General features: G+C 50.3%; 1 protein-coding gene across 5 annotated transcripts in view; it reads right to left on the bottom strand.

Moving 5' to 3' along the window:
- Positions 1-415: 415 nt before the first annotated feature.
- Cables1 (Cdk5 and Abl enzyme substrate 1) overlaps positions 416-20,848 on the bottom strand; it is a 110,035-nt gene continuing 89,602 nt past the window's right edge. For 3 of the 5 annotated variants that reach the window (XM_052741531.1, XM_052741532.1, XM_052741534.1), the window contains 5 exons: positions 19,795-19,951; positions 18,365-18,468; positions 7,454-7,560; positions 5,874-6,081; positions 416-1,601 (listed from right to left, as the gene is read on the bottom strand). In XM_052741531.1, the coding sequence (XP_052597491.1) occupies positions 1,461-1,601; positions 5,874-6,081; positions 7,454-7,560; positions 18,365-18,468; positions 19,795-19,951 (717 nt within the window). In that variant the 3' untranslated portion in view covers positions 416-1,460. The other 2 variants (XM_052741533.1, XM_052741535.1) reach the window with 2 other exon arrangements.

Here is a 20,848-nt window from a genome sequence, read left to right as displayed (position 1 = left end):
CTAGTCACTACAGGAAGGAGCCTCAGCTGAGGAAATGCCTCCATGAGATCCAGCTGTAAGGCATTTTCTCATTTAGTGATCAATGGGGGAGGGCCCAGCCCATGGTGGGAGGTTCATCTCTGGGCTGGTGGTCTTGGGTTCTTTAAGAAGGTAGGCTGAGCAAGCCATGTGAAGCAAGCTGGTAAGCAGCTCCCCTCCATGGCCTCTGCATCAGCTCCTGCCTCCAGGCTCCTGCCCTGTCTGAGTTCCTGTCCTGACTTCCTTCAGTGATGAACAGCAATGCTGAAGTGTAAGCTAAATAAACCCTTTCCTCCCCAACTGATTTTTGGTCATGGTGTTTCACCACAGCAATAGAAACTCTAACTATGACAAGGTGACTGAGACTTACATGTTCACACACACATTTATGTATCTGTAAAAGAACAAAATATTTTAATTCTTTATCCATGGCCACAAGCTTTCTTCGGTAAAGTTACATCTGTGTAACTACCAGGTGACAGCATGGTTAATGCTTCAGGACAGGCAGTCCCAGAGCGAATCAGGACAAGTCACAATTTTGTACCAACAATCAACTTAACCACAGCTTGAAATGTAGTTTGTCCCAGCTGCAAGAGCCACAAGACACCAATCATGCGTCTTACCCCCAATGCAGACTTTTATAAAACACACATGTATATGTATTTAGCACAATAAACGCGCTCATTATGCACTCTAACATAGAGCACAAGAATACACGTATGGAGTGCAGCCCTCATGTCTCCACAGGCAAGAGCTAGACGTTAGACAGAAGCCTGCGGTGTGAGGGCAGGAAGGTCGGAGCGCGCCACTCTGAACTGTCATCTCTGCCAGCGGGTGGCAGGTACAGTCGCACAGACAGCGTTACTTCCTAAGAGCAGAGATGTCACTCTGGATCTGAGTCACTGTCACCTAGAAATCATTACAAGTCAGCTCCATAGAGGGTGGGGATTGGCTTTGGGGGTCAAGTGTAACAGTGCCCCTCAGACATCTGCACACCCACACCCTTGTGCCCAGGGAAAGTGCACTTCCGATGGCAGATATAAAAATAGATTGGCACACTCTTGACACAGGGAGAGGGACTTTAAGCCTCGTCCCCCAAGCCTGCACATCTGGTTCCCTCTGCTCCAGCACAGCATGCTCCCAGTCAGAACCAGTCTGCAGTAAAGGCCCTGAGCAACTTCAAACTTCACATGTGCCTGGGAGGGAGAGTGGGCACTGAGTTCCCGCTGTGGGGACCCGGGAGGGCCTCCAGCATCCCCAGCACATGCCTCCTCTCGGCGAGCCTGAGCGGCGTCTCCCTAGCAAGGTCCAGGTACAGCTTCTCCGTGAAAATAAAGCTGTAAGGAGACTCTCTGGGCAGGCTCAGCTCGACTCGTCTCTGGGAGTAAGCGAGGCTTCACCGTACTCGGAGGAAGCAGTCCTTGGCCCTCCTAGGGCCTGTGCTAGGAGCTCTGGATCAGGCGTCTATAGTGGGGCATGACTTCGTGCTCTGGAAGATGAAGTGCAAATTCCAAGGCCACCAACACTGGGAATTCAAAGGCAATCAGTTCTCTCCTGTTCAGTCGGAACTTCTCTTCCAGTTTCTGCAAAGTCAACAGAACCATCTTAGTTTTGCATTTAACAACTTAGGCTCGTTTTTGTTTTTTTTCCAAGTGCAACTTTTCTACTATCAAGTCAATGAGTATTTATCATGGATGCATCTGCTCTCCATTGCTATAACAGATCACCAGAGACTGGGTGAATTTTAAAAGAAGAGAGGTTCTGGAAGTCGGGCAGTTGCATCTGGTAAAGGTGCTGTGCGGCTCCATCTCTCCAGGGAGAGAAGCAGAAGGGGCCGGCTGGGTCCATGCCGTGCAGAAACCAGGAATGCACAGCCACAGCCACACTCCTCACACACTACTCTTGTAGCTACTCTAGTTTCAGGAGACATCAATTCCCGAAAGATGGCACAAGTCCTCCTCGGTGTCCCCTCCCAACACCACCACAACGGAAATCAAATTTCAGTGTGAGTTTCAGGGGTGAGGAAAAGATGCCCAAATCATCTGTCTGTGCATCACAGGCAAGGTGCCGGAGGAGAGGGTTAGTACCAGCTGTGTCCTGCCTTAGTGCTGGTGCTGCAGACAGCAAACCTTCTCCGAGGGCCAGCGGTCTGTCTGGAGGTCCATGACAAATCCATTTACTACTCCAAAAGTTCTTAAAGTTCATGTTGCATTTATGCCCATTTTACAGGTGATCACAACTCAAGATGTCAAGATGTTCATCTGCTGTGCTGAGGCAAAACCTAACAGGAATTTTTTTTTTTTTAAAATTGTGTTTTTTGAGACAGGCTTTCTCTATGTAGCCCTAGCTGTCCTGAAACTCGCTCTGTAGACCAGGCTGGCCTCAAACTCAGAGATCATCCTGCTTCTGCCTCCCAAGTGCTGGGATTAAAGGCATGCGCCACCACCCCAGAGCTCTAACTGGGATTCTTTTTTTTTTTTTTTTTTTTTTTCCCAAGACAGGGTTTCTCTGTGTAGTTTTGCGCCTTTCCTGGAACTCGCTCTGTAGACCAGGCTGGCCTCGAACTCACAGAGATCCACCTGCCTCTGCCTCCCGAGTGCTGGGATTAAAGTCGTGCACCGCCACCACCACCCGGCTTCTAATTGGGATTCTGACTGCATCTGTTATAACTGAGTCGGGCCTAGAGGTCAGAGCACGTTGGCCAGTGAGCAGCTCAGGAAAGCTTTGCATGACACAAGATGAGGATTTGTGATTCAGCCTTGTCCTCTCACGTGTGGGGACCCAAGTCCCCATGAGGCTGTCCCACCTCTAAACAGCTGAGTGGCCAATGGCTCCTCACTTGTCCACTCAACAATACTGGCTTCCAGGATTAGAAACAGAAGAGAAACCGGGGGACAAAAAGTCCCCCCTTTTGTTAGAGCACTCAGTCTCAGCTTTTGGCTGACGAAGTATCTACCAGCAGTGGCTGATGGTACTGCGGTAAAACTGGGATGGGCTCTCACGTTAGGGAGCTGCTTTCAGATCAGAACTGCTGTGTTGGTCTGTGTTGACACCATCGGATTCTGCAGTGTGGCACAGGACTGAACTCTGATTTAATGTGTATCGTGTAAACATGCTCAGAACTGTATTAGCACTACTTCTGAAGATGTATTAATTATATGCATATATGTATATTTCCCACTTTATCTGGGAACCCCCAAGGAGATCCTGGAACCACAGTACCACATCATACAGATATGTAATCAAATAGTGTATCTATAGTAAAGGTTGACTTATTGTGCCCAAGTTATAGGCTCAAGTAAAACAGAGTAACGATGCTGTAGTGGACGCTACACAAATGCGCTCTGTGGCTTGTTCTGGGCTTGGCCGTGCGGCGAGACGAAGGTGCTCGGATGCTGTCATGGGGGTTGCTCAGACCGACGCTATGATGCTTGGGCAGTCAGTCGAGGTGGCTGTGGGTGCTGGTGCACACAGGTGGCTCAGGACACGGGGACAGCTCGTGTCTGAAGGGGGACAGGGAGAGCAGCTTCCGTCACACTGCTGAGACTGGTGTACAGCCTGAAACCTACAAACGGCTCATCTCAGGACTCCCCCATGCAGTGCTGGCGCTGTGGTTGGCTTGGGTACTGAAACCAGGAAAGGTCAATGGAGAACAATGTGTGTGCCAGTGGGGACAATTGCGTAAGCCTGTTGATGCTCATTTGGCACCCAAGGATCACTTCCATGTTCACGCATCTACTGCACACACTGGACTCGACAGCATTTCTGAAAACTAGGAAACCATGACATAAATAATACTCTTTCTTAAAAATATACACCAAATACCTACCTTCCTCTCTTCATCACTAGACAGCAGGCAGGCAGGTGTCTAGGGCATCGCACCAACCATCTGTTCTGGGCCTATGACAGCCTGGCCTCTTTGCTGTCCCTGCCTTTCCTGGGCACACTCTTCCTACTGCCCCAACAGTTTAGTCACGGCCCTGTGATCCTGATATGACATCCTGGCAGACCTGCCCTGAGGCTCAAGATTGCTCACCAGAGCCTGTGATTCCTGCCCATAAACCTGGTGATTCCAGCTCCTCTGAGGTCTCAGCCTTTGAAGGCCTCTCTTCGGGACCATCCTGGAGCCAGCTCTGCAAGGGCTCCAGAGAGAACAGCAGAGCCTCGGGACTTCAGCAGTGAGCTGGACAATCACTTTTGGTTGGACGCAAAATTGCTAACATTTATAGGGCACTTAGTTATGTGTGCCGGGCTTTGAGCATTTATAAACACTGGCTCCTTAAATGCTCCAATCAGCACCAGTGGACAACTCCTTGTGAGAATGCTTTTAAAACGCAAGCGAATCGATCAAGAGTCCCAGGTCCTTTCTTCACTCTAACGGAAGTATTGTGAGCAGTGTGGTCACCTGCAGGCGGCCCAGCACTGATAGGCATTCTTCAAAATGGGCGTTCCTAAGCCTGCACACCGGCCTGGCAGGCACCCCTTTCTGGAAACAATAATGAAGGCTCTTGCCACAGTCCTCCCCTTTCCTTCTGCCCCCGTGGCCCCATGGGGCTCTGGTCACATGCACTGAATGTCTGTCCCTCACAAATGAGTGCTGCTGGCTTTGGCCCAGTGAAGTGCAGTTAGGCGGTAAGGCCTCTGAGGAGAACTCAGAGGAGCTGGGTGGTCTTGGTGAGCTTGGTGACCTTAAAGGAGACCAGATTCAGAAAAAAGGCCAGGAATGGACCTTAGACTTGCCGGCTTTTACAGCGATGTGAAGTCAGTTTCTGTCCTTTAGGCCGCCTAGTCCACAGTTGTGCTTCAGCCGCCTACGGGAGGTCCTTCCTCTTGGAACTGGGAGTAATAACCCATTTTTCAATGGCAGTTGGCTCTTGCTCTGCTTTTCTTTTTTGATTTATACACTCCAGTACACACACACACACACACACACACACACACACACACAACATATAATATACATTTGTGTACTGGGAATTGGAACCTAGGGCCTCACATGCGAGGCATGCACTCTACCATCATGCTACATCCTCCCCACTCTTTTTATTTTGTGACAGGGTCTCCCCAGGCTGTCCTGGCTGGCTTTGAACTTCAGTCCTCCCGACTTAGCCTCCCAAGTTCATGGCCTATAACCACAAAGCCCGCCTACACTCTATGTTAAAACAGGTGTTCATAAACCCACCCTAGGCCGTCAGGGTGTCCTTGTTTGGTGGGGCTGTCCTTTAGAAGTAAGGCCACACCATCACACTGAACCCAGCATTTCTGATGGGTGTTCTGGAGTCACACTGCTCACAATACTCTCGTGATTACCATGTGTGGTGGTTGAAAGAAAATTGTCCCAAAGGGAGTGGCAGTATTAGTAGGCATGGCCTGACTGAAGTAGGTGTGGCCTTGTTGGAGGAAGTGTGTCTCTGTCACTTTGAGGTCTCCGATGCTCAAACTACACCCAGTGTATCAATCCTCAGATCAAGATGTAGAGCTTTCGGCTCCTTCTCTAGCACCATGTCCGTCTGCATGCCGCCCTGTCCCACCGTGATGTAAGCTGCCCCCATTAAATGTTTTCCTTTGTAAGAATTGCCGTGGTCATGGTGTCTCTTCACAGCAATGGAAACCCTAACTACGACACATGGCTTCTCTGGCTGTGAGAATAACTTCATCACTCATGCTATCCGAGAAGGGTTTTTAGGTCATGACCCTAATGATGGCTTTTTCATCTTGTCCAGGTAGATCATCCATTCCTTCTACAAATTATTTTCCAGCCCTCATCTCTACTCGACATTAAGGTCCATCTGCCTGCCAGGGGACCCCTGGGCTGAGTGCACGCTCCCATCGCCATCAAGACCCAGCTCACTTACATCAATTAGATGCTTGACTTCGTGCTTTTTGAGGTCACTTCCGACCTTGGCTGCTAACAGCACACACGCTCCAGCACAGAGCTTCCGGTTCTGCTTGTTCAGTTTCCCCTTGAGTGCGAGCTTCTCAAAGTAGACAAAGGCCATGGCCACTGTGGGCTCCTCAAAGCCACAGTCATCCTGGGCAAGCTTCCGCATCTCTCTCTTCAGACTAGAAAAAGACAGGAAGTAGAGTCCTGAGAGAGCTCAGGGGACCCACCGGACTATGACACCATACGGAAAGCATTTTCTCTATTTCCCTCCCACTGGGGGATGTAGGCCGAGGTTAATCCACAGTAGATGTGGGGGCAGACCGTGGAACTAGGGCTCGGGCCCGTCTGTGGGTCAACTGACACAGACACAGCACAGCATCGCCACTTCCAAGGATTCCGGGAAGGCAGCACTCCACAGAACAGGGCCTGGAAGGACACCACTGAACACAGTGTATATCTGCGTTCCCAGGAAAAGAGGGGTGAGCCTCCTCAGAGTGAAGAAAGGGATCCACGCTCATTTTAGAGCTATATCAGGTGCTTGATCTAAGTTCTGCCAATTATTGATTAGACTCTAAGTCAGGTGGGAGAAGTGTTTGGCTAAAGGAAAAACCACGAAGTGTCTTTGGGAAAGCTGCCTAGCAAACGGACAGAGCATGGATGCTTGATTTTTCTTATTCTTTGGTTTGGAACATGCCAGAATCAAATCTGCATTAGGATGTACACTAGGGTAAGCCCTGCACATAGTCCAGCATCTCGGAGGTGGTGAGCACACGCCAGCGATGTTGGAGGCATGGTGTGGACACCACAACATGAGTCAGCACCTCTCTAACTTGGCACGGTGAGTGGCTGGCAGATGTGGGTCACCACAAACCCATCCAATCATCGGTATGGGAACTCTGGGCCTGTCTCTCTGTTTTGACCATTTTGGTGGCTGCTCAAAGATAGGGCCTTGAAGTCATGTCTAGTTAGGTGGATTTATCTCATGCCCAAAGGTGCCAATTCTATGTACTTCTGTTTTGCCTGCATCTCAGAAAGCCAAGACCTGAATGCCGCCCATTCTAGTTTGTGTTTTCAGACATGACTCATGTGTCCTAGGCTGATTTCACATTTCTGCCTCTGTCTCCCAAGTGCTGGGATCATAGGACTATAATCACGGCTGGGTTGTGTAGTGAGGGAGCTTGAACCCAAGCTCTGTGCATGAAAGCCCAGCACTCTACTGAGTCCCGTCCCCAGACCCATCCTCGCTGCTTTTTATAACCTCAATCTTACTGAGCTGGCAAGCTGCAGGCACACAGCATGAAATGGTTTTCTCACTGAATGAACGTCTTCCTAAGAGCTGTGTCAACTAGAGGGTCAGGAGCTTGGCCGGATGCCTGATGCCCTGGGCTCTCCCACCACATCCAGGCAGGAGTCGGCCAGCAGCCGAAGAGTGTCTGGTGAACATGACTACATTGTTTCCTGAGGAACAAGAAAAACTACAGTACAATGTGAGCTTACAGTGTGCTGGAGAGACCTGGCGGGGAAGTTCAGGGTGATATGCAGCTCTCATACCTCCTGATTTTGCTGAGTGTTAACTTAATGTGAGGAAACTTTTCCTTGAAGGTTTCATTCATGTCCTTCTTGAGATCTGAGGGCTTCACGTAGTCAATCACTGTGGTCTGTAATAGAGGAGGCAAGAAATGTCACTGCAACCATGGGTCAGATGTACTAACGATGTACAGGTTAGGCCCAAAGCAGCCAGTAGGCCTTAGGGAGTACCTGTGTCTCTGCCTGCTGTCCACGCCGGCAGGATTCAAAGCTCCACCCTCACCCCTCACCATCCCACATCTCACATTCTACCTCCCATGGTTATTGTGGGAACCACGAGAGATGCTTTGTACACTTCTTTGCACATTATATAGATGCTCAACACATTCTAGCTACCATTTAAACATGTTTTCGTAAAATTTGACAAATTATGCATAAAATTCACCATTTTAAGGCACCATTTAGTGGCATTAAGGACATTAACATCGTTATGCAACCATTACCACCGCCATATCCAGTACTCCACAGAACATCTCCCTGTTCACTCTTGAGCCCAGGCAAGCATCATGGTTCATTGTTTGTTTTTGAGATAGGGTTCTAGGTAGTCAAGCCTGGCTTTGAACTCTGCATTCTTCCTGCTGGTATTATATATGTAAGTACCATGTCCAGATACTTTTTTAAACACTGGTTTGTGTATGTACGAATGTACATGACTGTGTTTGCCATGTTTTGTGTGTGTGTGTGGGGGGGGGGGGGCGGTGTCAGAAGATAACTCGTGGGAGTTGGTTCTCTCCTCCTAGCATGTGAGTTCAGGAAATCAAACTCTGGTTGCCTGGCCTGGTGACAAGCATCCTTACCTCCTTAGCCACCTCACCAGCCCCCAGCTAACTTTTGTCTCATGTAAGTAGAACAACGTGTTTGCTTTTCCATCACAGGTTTCTTTCAGTGTTAACGTTTCAAGGTTCAGGTGGCATCGTGTATGAATGTCCCTTCAGAGGGAGAGTGGCATTCCATTATATGTATGCAATGGTAATATTATTAACAGTCCCTTGCTTGAATTCTGCCACCTTCAGCAGGCCACCGCTTGCCATAGGAAATTATGTGAAGGCCACCAGGCCCCAGTGATGACCCACTACTAGGAAAATCCATCCAGCATTTCTTAGTGACTGTGACTAAAGTTGGTAGGCTTCTCTGAACACGTGGTTTGATGTGATGCTTAATGAAGTTTTAGATTTTGGCAGGGCTGAGACTTGAACCCAGGGCTTTAGGTACGCCCTGGCAAGTGCTATACCACTAAGCTACACCCCAGCTTGACAAGACTTAGAATAGACACATGAACTGCATTTGGTGGCAGCTAAAAGCCACATCTAGCCCAATGAAAATAACTGTAGCAGTATTAACTTGGTTCTGCTAATCCAGCTCACACCTGTGTGACACTTGGGGAGATGAGAAATCAGGTAACACCAAACCAGGGCAAGCAATGCAAATGAGCATCTAAATTTTCCAACAGGTCTGTCCAAACATTTGAGGAAACCACTGCAGCCGACTGGATGTGGGATATATGAAAGTACGCCCAATGCTTCTCTTTGAATGCACCCATTTCAACTTACAGGTGAGGGAACTGAAGTCCAGGATGGTGGAGAAGCTTGTCCCAGCCTTGACAAGCTGCAGGCATGGCCAGGAGTGAGATCCTGGCCTCCCACTTTGGCACCTTCAGCTCCCCTTATACAATGTCTTCCAGGCTGTTCTTCCCTAATCAGACAATGAACAGCTGGCAGTAGCTCCCTTCTCATGAGGCTGTCACAAAGAGGTGTGGATACAGACACAGCCAAAGAAGTAGCCACCTTAGCAAGTCAAAGTCACTCAACCTTTGGTCTAGGCACCCACAACTTATTTCTTAGTTGACTTCTATGTTGAGAAGTTCTAGCTCATTAGCTTTAGATGTCTGTTTTGTAGGTGTAGACCACAGCAGGGGCAGCATGGTCGGCAGCCACCATTAGTGGTAGTGGGTTCCCAACTGTGGTAGTTACCTGTTGGTAGTGGGAACTAGCCCTGGTTGTTGGTCAGAAACTAGAGTCCTGATCCCATAGGCAAGGCTTCCCAGGTGACTTGGGGATCATTCTTATTCTGCTAGTGTTCCCAAATATTCTCTGGTTAGAACCTACTCTGTAATAACCACCACCCACCTTTGAAAATATGTGTGTGTATGTGTGTGTGTGTGTGTGTGTGTGTGTGTGTGTATGAGAGAGAGAGAGACAGACAGACAGACAGAGAGACAGAGAGAGACAGAGAGAGAGAGACAGAGAGATTTACAAGAACACATGGAGGCCAGAGGACAACCTCAGCATCATCCTTAGGAATACTGTCCACCACTTTGAGATAGGGTCCTTCACTGACTTGGAGCTCACTAATTAGGCTAGGCTAACCAGCCAGGGAGCTTTAGGGGATCCTTCCTTTTCTCCACCTCCCCAGAACTGGAATTACAAATATGCTACCATGCCCAGTCTTTTTCACAAGGACTGAACTCAGGTCTTCAGGCTCGCAAGGCAAGCACTTTCTCAACAGGACCATAGCCCCATCCAGAGTGGGTGCTGAGCTTTGCAGTGAACTGTGACACACTGTTACAGTTACAAGTGGCCCCATCCTTGCTCTTGGGGTAAGGAGCTTGGGTGTCCTTTCCTGGGGTGAGTTCAGGCTGGGCAACTGAGTGTTGATGTCTGTGGTAGATGCTCTAAGTACCTGGATGGCAAAACTCTCAAGGTCACCGAGATGCCACCTGCAGGCACACGTGACATTCTCCACCACTCTCAGCCACCGTGTGCTTGTTTCCAGCTGCAGTCCCAGCACATAAGGCTTGGCTGCAGTCGGAAGGTTTCAGAGACGCCAGCACAGCCAGGAGAAGCAAGATGTGAAAGTACCGGTAAGCCACAGCCACGTGGCAACTTACGATAAACAGAAATGTGTTACGTTACAAGCATTAGCTAGCAAGAAGCCTGCCATAGGCCACACAGTTTGTAAATAATATTAAGCCTCTGAATGATCATTTTATAAGCAGCTGAGGGACTGCAGGGCCAGGTGGGATCAGAGAAACCTTCCGACTAATTGGCCCCAATCTGGCATTTGATGTGCTCTTTTATTTGGGCTTCATGAGTCTCACTATATAGCCCAGGCTGGCCTTAAACTCAGTCCTCGTGCCTTAACCTTGAGTGCTGAGATGATGGGTGGGCAATGCACCACCACGCGTTTTTCCTAAGTTAGATAATACGCTTTGAGGTGTGTGGAGGGTCCTCTGCCATTATCACCTCTCAGTCAAAGCCCAGTAACAGCCACTGCGTAGACAAGAAACCCCTTACTCGATCTTCAGGGAGGCAGTCTCTCCTCACAGCCTCAGCATCTGACGCCAAGTAGTTGGTAGTCCTCCAGGGGGAGTGACAGAGGAAGCCCAAATAAAGATGCTCCTCACATGAAGTATGAGATTGGCATATGACCAGGTGGGACCAGTGGACCAGGATCCTAGAGGGAGACTGCTTTATGCTAGAGGCATCCGTGTACTTGGACAGCTGTAGGCTTGTGACAGCCCACGTCACTGAGGCAAGTGCCCAGTAACAGTCACTGTAGCCTGTCTGCCTCAGTCTATTTTGAGGTTGGGGGTGGGCAGTGAAATGTCTCTAGGACATGATGGAAGAAGATGGTGGTAAGCTGTGCTCTGAGAGGCTGGCTGAGAACAGGAAGTGGCCACTTTGGTTTCCTGGCCTGCTGTAACAAGCTCCCACAATCTGAGTAGCTTTGACAACTGCAGGTTAGAGACCTAGCTGGAAGCCTGCACTCTGGGCGGGCTGGCAGGCTGTGCTCATGGAACGTAACGCTTTGTTACTCTGTCTCCAGAACCCTCCTTGACCCTCCCAAGCTTCTGATACCCAAGACTGACGATGCTTCACGACAGCATCCGCTGTCTTTTCTGCCCCTTTCTACGGACACGGTCATGTCAGATCAGGAACATTATTCTCTGCTCACCTCCCTTTACCTCATGTACATCTGCACAGAGCCTGGTGCAGATCAAACAACATCCTAAGGTCACAGGAGGTCACAGCCTCTCTAAGGGGGACAGTCCCGGCCACAGTCCCAGCCACAGTCGTGACTTGTACTTAAAAGTGCTGCTGTGCAGCCTTACTAGACTCTGACCCTGACTGTACCCCAGGCTGAGAGTTCAGCCCCCTGCCCCAGCGCCAACTCAGCCTCCCAAGAGTCAACCCTGGTCTGCAGGAGGCCTTCCCAGGCACTCTCCCTGTGTGTGGCAGCTCTCTTTCTGGTCCTCCTGTTGTTCCTCTTCTCAGGGAGACTCAGCCAGAGATCTGGTTTTACACCCAGCTCTGCCTCATAGCATCCGGGTAGCCTGGAGCACACTGCTGAAATACTTAGGCCTCAGTCGCCTCCTCTGGCATCTCTACCAGACACCTGCTTTGTGCTGATGGCCACAGGACACCTGATTTGGGGGTGGGGGAGGCTGTCCCTGTGATCTGCTCACTCACCTGCCTGGGGTTAATCAGGATGAGTGGGCCACCCCCAGTATGGCAGTCTGCCTCCAAACCTTGTAGGATGCAGAGGGCCACCCTCTACCCTAGCAGGTGTCAGAGGGATGAAGTCGTCACTGTCTTCTGAGCTATAGGTCCCTGTGGAGACCAGAGTATGGCGAGTTCTGACAACTGACATCACCCTCTCTTTTTTTTTTTTAAGATTTTATTTATTTATTATGTATACAGCATGTATGACCACAGGTCAGAAGAGGGTGCCAGATCTCATTACAGATGGCTGTGAGCCACTATGTGGTTGCTGGGAATTGAACTCAGGACCTCTGGAAGAGCAGTCAGTGCTCTTAACCTCTGAGTCATCTCTCCAGCCCCCATCACCATCTCTTGAGGGAGCTGTAAGATGACCCTTAGAGGCCAGCTCTCCTAGCCACCCAAGTGACCACTGTTCCTTTAGGGATGACAGTAACCAAAGAGGCTCAGAGTTCCCAGCTCCTGCTAGCCACCCTTTCTGGCTTGGGGGAGAATGAATGAAACACAAAGCTGATGCTTTAAGCTCACCTACCAGTCTAACACACCAGTTGGGGGGCCTCTGGTGGTAGAATCAGAATCCACCCCCGGTGCATGAGGGAGCTTTTGGGAACCCACTACCTATGATGGGACACATCATGCAGCCTTGAGGCAGGGGGAAGGACTTGGACTTTCCTCTACTGGATGTGCCTCCCCATGGGAGGCCTTGCCTTCTCCTGTGTGCAGGAGTAGGGGGAGGGTTGAGGGGGGAGGGAATGGGGGCAGGAGGAGGGAAGAGGGGGATCTTTGATTGGTGTGTAAAATGAATGAAAAAATTTTCTTAATGAAAAAAGACTTGCAAGGCTAGGTTTTTCCAGGTGTGTTACTATAAATCAAAGTGCTAATTAAAGAGGGTGCAGCTCCTTCCTGCCCGGAAGCTCAGCGCATCATCACCTAATTCCAGGCTGCAGGACGGATGGGCAGTGCTGGCCTCAGCACTTACATTTCTGATCAACACCCAAAGTGAGGTCCCGGACACACCTGTCCCCAGCTCTCTGGCTGCAGGAGGCAGTGTGCACTCAGCTGTGTAAAGGAGAAGAGGAGTGTCAGCAGAGGGGAAGACCACCCCCCTCCCGCCCCCAAAGACAGCAACTTCCAAAGCAATGTGCTTTACTAAGGAGCCCGGCCTCAGCAGAGGCAGGGAGGGAGGAGGGGAGAAGAGAGGGAGAGGGAGGAAAGAGAGAGACATGACCCTGAAAAAGATGAAAAGCCTACAATTCAGTTACTTAGGTAGAAGTATCTACTCCATCTGTGTAGACACGGGGGTGCACTGCTTTTTATAATTACCCCACCTTGACTCTTGAAAGAGGAAGTCCAAGGAGGTGAACTTGGACTCATTCCAGCTCATGGCCCCAGCTGGGAGGCTGCACAGAGAAGACCCCCCGGAGTGCAGTGGCAGAGGGAAGGGAGCCATAAGCGTCAATAACGATGTGGGAGACCGGCCGGGGGGTTAGAGCTAACAGGTGGCTGTTCTGGTGGAGCTCTGGCCTCTCTCCTCTAGGGCCGACAGTCTGATCCCTCTCATAAGCAGCTCTGAACAGGGGCACACATGCCGCCCACTCTGCTACTGTCTCTCGGGGCCAGAATTCACCCCATCCTGGTGGGAACATTCCAAGGAAGTAAGGCTGCCTCAGTTTCCCCACCATACCTTAAACGGGAGGAGGAGTAGCAGGGAGTGATCTAGGCAGCTCCTTCCAGCCCTTGGGAACATCAGTGTTCAGTTCTGCTTCGACTGCACTTGTCCGAGAACCATCAGCATTCCCAGTTCAGCGGGGCAGCTGAAAGCAGATGTTCTACTTGTTCAGGTAATTAGGCAGGGGCGCAGGGGACTGAATCCATCTAACCACAGCAGATGGGCATTTCAGCTGTCCCGTGCATTTAATCCACTCTCTGAGGACAACGGTGAACGATAAGGGAACTGTGTGGATGGGCAGGCAGCCTTTGGTGCTGTCTACCCCGCGGATTCCAAACAGTGGAGCCTTGAAGGAAGCAGTGCGCAGCTCTCACTGACACATTGGGAGGGTCATGCTGCGGGTCGCTGTGCCCTCTGAGGCACGCTCACTGTCAGACCTTTGGTGGACAGCAGATGCTTCACGCCTTGGGTATTCTGCAGTCAGGTGGGCACCGAAGTCACCAGTATAATTCTTTTTTTTTTGGTTTTTCGAGACAGGGTTTCTCTGTGTAGCTTTGTGCCTTTCCTGGAACTCACTTTGTAGACTAGGCTGGCCTCAAACTCATAGAGATCTGCCTGGCTCTGCCTCCCGAGTGCTGGGATTAAAGGCGTGCGCCACCATCGCCCGGCCACCAGTATAATTCTTAATGAAAACAAGCAACAAGAATAAAAATTCTCTAATAGAGGTGGGGGCAGAGTCCAGCCACCAAGCAGGGCAGGCCAGATGAATCTTTTTCCTGAGTCCTTTATTTCCCATTGCTCAGCATTTCACAGTGTACTGGAAAACCGGATCCTAAGATAAATTTCTACAGGTTACGGGGGATTTTCAAGGATGCTGTGTGGGCTTGCCAAAAGACTCAGATTCTGCTATTAGGTAAATGGAATAAGAGGACTATATCAGAGACCCATCCAACAGGTGTTCTGTCGAGATGTGGGTATCTATGGACACCATCAAGAATGTCTGTCAGTTTTCTTATGTCAAAGCATTCACTGATCCATTCACACAGGGTTAATTGTGTTGACCTTCCCGCAGAGCTTTCTCATAGTCTCTTCTTAATTGCTTTCTACACCCATAAAAGGAAACCAGGTAACAATGAAAACCACTACCAATACAAGCTGGCAGGCTCTAATGATACACAGTCACTCTCTAGTGAAACTTAATTATCCACCAGGCACCGGAGCACAGGAAGTGAGGTCCTGACACCAGACCTCCTGCCCTCTGGCTGCACATTAGCTAATGCCCTACAAGAACCTGCATGTAGCCGGGCAGCTTGACGTGCTGTCATGGTCTGTGGTCTCCTTCTATGACGTGCTTTCATGGTCTGTGGTCACCTTCCAGAAGTGCGCAGGCTGGACCACAGGTGCAGCTACACCGTGGTCTTCACACCTGCCCCGGGAGGTTTCAAGTCCAACGTCTAACTTTTGCCTTTTCATGATGGCTAGGTGTGAGTGTGACCTGCGGGGTCAGCAACTATAGAAACGAATGTGCCAAGAGTGTGAGGGCCACCTCGGTGTCATTTCCACTCTGGAAGCGGGGACTTCACCTGCAGACATATCCTTAGACCAACAGCAGAGAAGACACATATCCAGCTACAGCCTGGATGGGTAATGCTGAATGACCCCTGCAGGTACTTACCCAAGAAAAGAGGAAGTACAGACCCACAAGGAGCCACGTACAGGGATACTGACAGCGGTTTCATGGGAGCCTCACACCAGAGACAACTAAATGGCCAACCACAAGAGGATGGACAAACTGTGTTTATCCAACACTGTCAGCAATTCAGTACAACTCCGGGTGACTCTCACTAACACCACGCTGTGTGAAAGATAGACCAAAGAGAGTATACTGCCTGTACTTCCATTTACACAAACTTTCAGGATAAGTGAAAAACTAAACAGTCTCGGAAGTCAGAACAGTGCTGCCTTTAGTGAAGTTGGGGAATCAGAAAACAGACTAAATCTATACTGAGATTTAGTGACAGAATTCATGAGACTACACACTTAAAATGGCTGTAGTGGAGCCTGAAATTCCACGGCACTTCCTCAAACACGAGACAATCATCCCAAGGTCTCAGGCTTGGGTTCTGCACGGAGATGGTTTAGCCTGGACTGCGGCCTGAGAAGATGAAGCTAAGGCAGCAGGATCCAGAGGCTGAGGAGTCCCTAGGACCTGCTCCCACGAGCCAGCGGAAGGTGCAGCAGGAAGCACTGGGCCTCAGAGACCTGCATCGACCTCATGGGAAGGCTGTCGGGTTGAGCAGAGCTTCCCATTCCTCCTCGTGTGCCTCAGGCTTCTACTGAGGGCCCTTTAGCAACCTGCTCAAATAACCCCAACTCTTACTGTCCCTCTTGGGAGTCACCGGCCTATTACAGGTGCAGGCTTGTCACTCTACGGTGTCAACCCCACTCTGCACACACCCTTGCCTTCCCACAGGGAACCCACCTCTGACCTGTCAGCTCCTATCACTTTTTCACACCTTCCACACCCCCCTCACGACCACAGTCATTTGTCTACACAGTCATTTGTCTACATGTTCGCCGTTGGACTTTCCCACTCATTCTGAGGCCAAAGAGAGGGGACTGTGGCTGACAGTTCTCTGAGAAGTGAGGGAGCACACAGTAGGGCGGCAACTAAATCTGCTGAATGAACAAATTCTAGACTTGCTCGCCAGCATACAGCAGTCGAGCAAACCCATGAAAACAGAGTCCTGCACCCTAGTTCCTACAAGGTCAGTGTAAATCCCCTGTAGCCTGCAGGCTCCTGTGAGTTGCAGAAGCTGGTCTGAAGCTGTCCATCACACATTGTCAACAATTTAAGTGGTGACACAAAAGAATGGATGTCCTGTCTTTTATCAAAAGTACCATGTCTGGGGCCAGGATAGGAGAGAAGCCTCATGGCCTGGGCTAGGAAATGCAGCCAAAGAGTGATGGCATTCTGTAAAACACGGACTCTTACAGAGGCCCAATGTCAGCACATGAAAAATGGCCCACTTGGGGACACAGGCTGAGGAGGGCTGCACATACACTCTCACTTGGAAAGCCATCCAAGTGTCTAAGGAGGGCAAATGAGCTGCGTCCTGTGAGTCTGCACAGGCTGTGGCCCAGAGCTTCAAAGCTCACAGTGAAGTAAGCGAGCAAATGGGATCTGGCCATGCTTGTCCAAGGGAGGTCAGTGCCGCCACAAGACAGCATCTCCGTGGGGGAGTCCCCTGCAGGACCCCACCATCGGCCGCAAGCAGTATACCTTCATACTGTCTCAAACCTCTGACATCTGTTAATCTTCTGGCTAGAGAACGGGCCTCACATCCTGCCCTTAGGTCCCACTGCGGACTGCACAGGGAAGGCCATTCAGAACCGGCCAGGCAAAATCAGTGAGCAGAGCCCGACTCAGAAGCTGGAGACTCAGCACCCCACTTCCTGCCAATAGCAAGGGGTCTCACTGGGATTCTGAGCCACAGTTTCCTGCCCAAGTTAGTTAATAAAGTGAACATTCATCGGTAAAGTGGGGCCCACACTGAAAATACATGTTCTCATGTAAATGGTAACTTTTAAGTGGCTCCTTTAATACAAGGGCACAGGCTTTTGTCATGGGATATTTAAGCATTGGAATCTGGGGAAGGTGAATGAATCTTGGTTTTGTTCCTTGAATGAACAGATCATGGAATAGGAAAAAAAAAACAACAAACTGAAAACATTTAAACCCAATAATCCCTACCTATACACAACTGTGATTTTGTTATCGTGCTAGGAGCGAGGGATAAGAGAGTGAGGACAGGGTCATTTTAAATTAAGTGACTTTGAAAGTTGCTCAGCAGGACTCTGAACTACAAGTGCTGACTGGTGGTTCGAAACCACTAAGGGCAACCTTTGAGTACTTGGAGTGGCTTTGCCCCTTGGCTTCCGTAGACACGGAAGACCTCAGTGAGAACCCTTGGGCTCAATGCTGAGGGTAGGGCTTCTAAGATAAGCAGCTAAAGTGACCCAGGGGAGGAAGTGCCTTGGTTGCCTGCCCTGATGTCCCATGGGATGCAGAAGGTACAGAGAAGCAGGGCATCTGGGCAGATGTTCGCTCTGCTGATGCTGTGTATGACAGGTCTGGTCAGTCCACTTCTCTCTTTCCTGCTCCGTAGCAAGTGGGACAGTTCTACCCAAAGAAAGGGGTGTCTACAGAAGCAGGAGCCCACCACGGCAGAGAAGGTAGTCAGCCAGAAAGTGTAATCGAGATACACAAAGGGAAACCAGGAAGTCACGAAACACACACAGCAAGAAGAGTGCTCGCTTCTAACAGCTGCGTCCTACTTGCCCGTGGTTCCGAATGCACGTGGAGATTTACAGTCACTGAGGTGATCCAAACACAGCTCAACTTGAACTTGGTGCTCCCACGGAAAGGTCAGGCCCTTCCCTAGTGGAGTCTGGGGTGTGTATATTCTGGCATGCTCTTCTCGGAAGTGAAGGTCTCTAAAACTAAGCTGGTAGCTTTCGTCCACTGGACCCAGCCTTCTCAACTCCTCTCTAAGTGGCATTCCCAGGCCAGTTAACCAGAATGCTGCAACTCTGACTGGAGAACTCCAATAAAATGTCCCAGGTGCACAGTCCGGAGAGCTACCCAAGGCCACTCCAGGATGCTGTGGGCACTAACCACCCGGCCACCCGTCGGACACCACTCACCATGTAGGAAGGGAATGTCAGCACTCGCTTGTGCTTGCCACAAGGCCACTGGGGGTCATCCAGGAGGTTTGGGTCATAGTCCATAAAGTCTCCCAGGTCACTTCCTGAAGAGCACAAGCACAAGGTAATTAGGGGCCCTGGACTCCTCGAGGCTGAGGCTGCTGGGACAGTCATTAAAGACGAGGTGGCTTCAGGGCCATTTGTCTCAGTCACCTCACAACGGCTGATTTCTAGGGGTTGTCTCTGCTTGGCAGTGAGGTATATCTACCCACCCACAAAAAGATTGGCCAATTCTTACCATTCTGATTTTTTTCCTATGGATGTAAGTAAATTATGTGTTCATTTCCCTGACCCAGAAGAATACAAAACTTGACACAGCATGTGAACTGTGGGGAACCCTTGTAGGTCACAGGACATGGTCCTAGACCAGCCTGCTCTTTAAGCTGACACAGAGAACTGCTAAACCCAGTTGTACCATTCAGGGCCACGACCTGGGTAAATGCTTCTAGACAGGCTGCTGTGTGTGAATCATGTCCCAACTGTGGTAGCCACCAGCAAACACAGATACAAGTGACCTTTGCTGGTGATGGGGGATTACAACAGGGGCAGGCTGACCCAGGGAACTTCACCTTCACTTGGAATTTCGTGTGTGTGGTAAGTGTGAGCATGACTTTGTAAGTTGGTGTGCAGGTGTACGTGTGTGTGGAGACCAGAGGTTGATGTAAGATGTTTCGCTCAATCACTTTTTTATCATCTTTTGAGACAGGGTCTTTCATGGAACCTGGAGTTCACCAATACTGCCAGACTAGTGGCCAGCAAAACTCAAGGGTCTGCCTGTCTCCTCAGTGCTAGGATCACACACACACAGTGCATGCCTGGCCTTTTATGTGGGTGCTCGGGATCTGAACTCAGGTCTTTGTGTTTTGTGGTAGGCACTTTGCCAGCCGTTCCTAGGCCCCTCACCTGGAATTTCCCTGTAAGAGTTTTTATCCTTGTACCTATGTATGGGCGAACATGGGTATGAGGCTCATCCTTCAAAAGCCAACCCAGTTCCTAACTGTGAGCACTGCAAAGGAAATGCTCACCCAACCCGCACTTCAGGACCCAACTGCACGGGGAAACACAGAACGCAGAGTGCAGCCACAGAACACAGGTGAATGAGGAGCCGAGGCCGGGGGGAGTGCTACAGCTTTGTCCCCACCCCCCACCCCGCACAGGTAGGCCCTGGGGGCTGGGAACCGAGCAGCTAATTAAGAGAAAGGTCTTCTGTGGTATGGGTGTGAGTCTGTGGCCTGAGAGCACACCTCAGGCCTGCCCCTCACCTCCCCTGTGGACCCTTCCTCTAACCAGCACAAAAGGAGATCCTATTTGTGCTGTAAACTGAGGCACATCCTACCACCAGCCACCAGACCCTTCTGAGCCAAAGTTACCTGCATCAAGGCTCCCCTGGGTGCTGCTGGCCCGGCCCATGGAGAGGCTGCGGTGGCTCAGGTTCCGGAACTGGGAGAAGGAGGAGGTGGAGTCTATGGTGTTCCTCCGGGTTCCGAAGGCATTTGTGGGTAATAGAAACTGGGTATAGGACACTGTCTGAAAGGGAAGAACAAACCCAGGGCAGTGGTTACGTCCAGGGGAGGCCAGGCTTGTTTTCTGGCCAAGCTCTGTTGCTACCCTTGGATCAGGTTTGCTTTCTTTTTTGTTCTGTTTTGTTTTGAGACAGGGTTTCTCTGTGTAGCTTTGCACCTTTCCTGGGACTCACTTGGTAGCCCAGGCTGGCCTCGAACTCACAGAGATCCGCCTGGCTCTGCCTCCCAAGTGCTGGGATTAAAGGCGTGCGCCACCACCGCCCGGCCAGGTTTGCTTTCTTAAAAACATGCAATTCTGGAAGCTAATGGGATTTGAAAAATGCAACTTGTAGCCCGGCCTGGTAGGCCCATCTTTAATCCCAGCACTCTCAAGGCCAAGGCAGATAGATCTGAGTTCAAAGTCAGCCTGGTCTACACAGCGAGACCCTATTTCAAAAAACAACACAACACAAACAAAACAAACAAACAAAAAAACAAGAAATAAAAATGCAACCTGTTTGGTATTCCTTTTTGCCAAATTTGTGCCACTTTCATACCCCACCCTTACCTGAACAGCCTCCGAGCTGTGTGCAGTCTAACTGATCCCATTTGGTCTGTCTACTCCCGGTAGGTGGCCAAATGTCCGCGTGTCAGACAAGGCACTGTCTCAGAATGTGCTGGAAGGTTGTGTCATGCACAAGGTACATGATGTACTGCATCTTATAATCCAGGGGAGGGATCAGGAACACACCAGGCCTCCAGAGTCTCTGGTAAGAGCCGCTGGCTCCTCTCACACTTCCCCGAAGGTGCTGACCATGACCCTCCACTCTGCCCCAACCTTCCTCATTCCAAGGTGAACACTCACCCTTTTGGATGAAGATGGGGGAGCCTATTTCTCTTTACTTGCCCCAAGGAGCACCTT

Source organism: Peromyscus californicus, unplaced genomic scaffold (genome assembly GCF_007827085.1).
Source record: "Peromyscus californicus insignis strain IS unplaced genomic scaffold, ASM782708v3 Scaffold_17__1_contigs__length_78620276, whole genome shotgun sequence".
NCBI classification, from domain to species: domain Eukaryota; kingdom Metazoa; phylum Chordata; class Mammalia; order Rodentia; family Cricetidae; genus Peromyscus; species Peromyscus californicus.
This window is presented reverse-complemented; position numbering and strand designations above follow the sequence as displayed.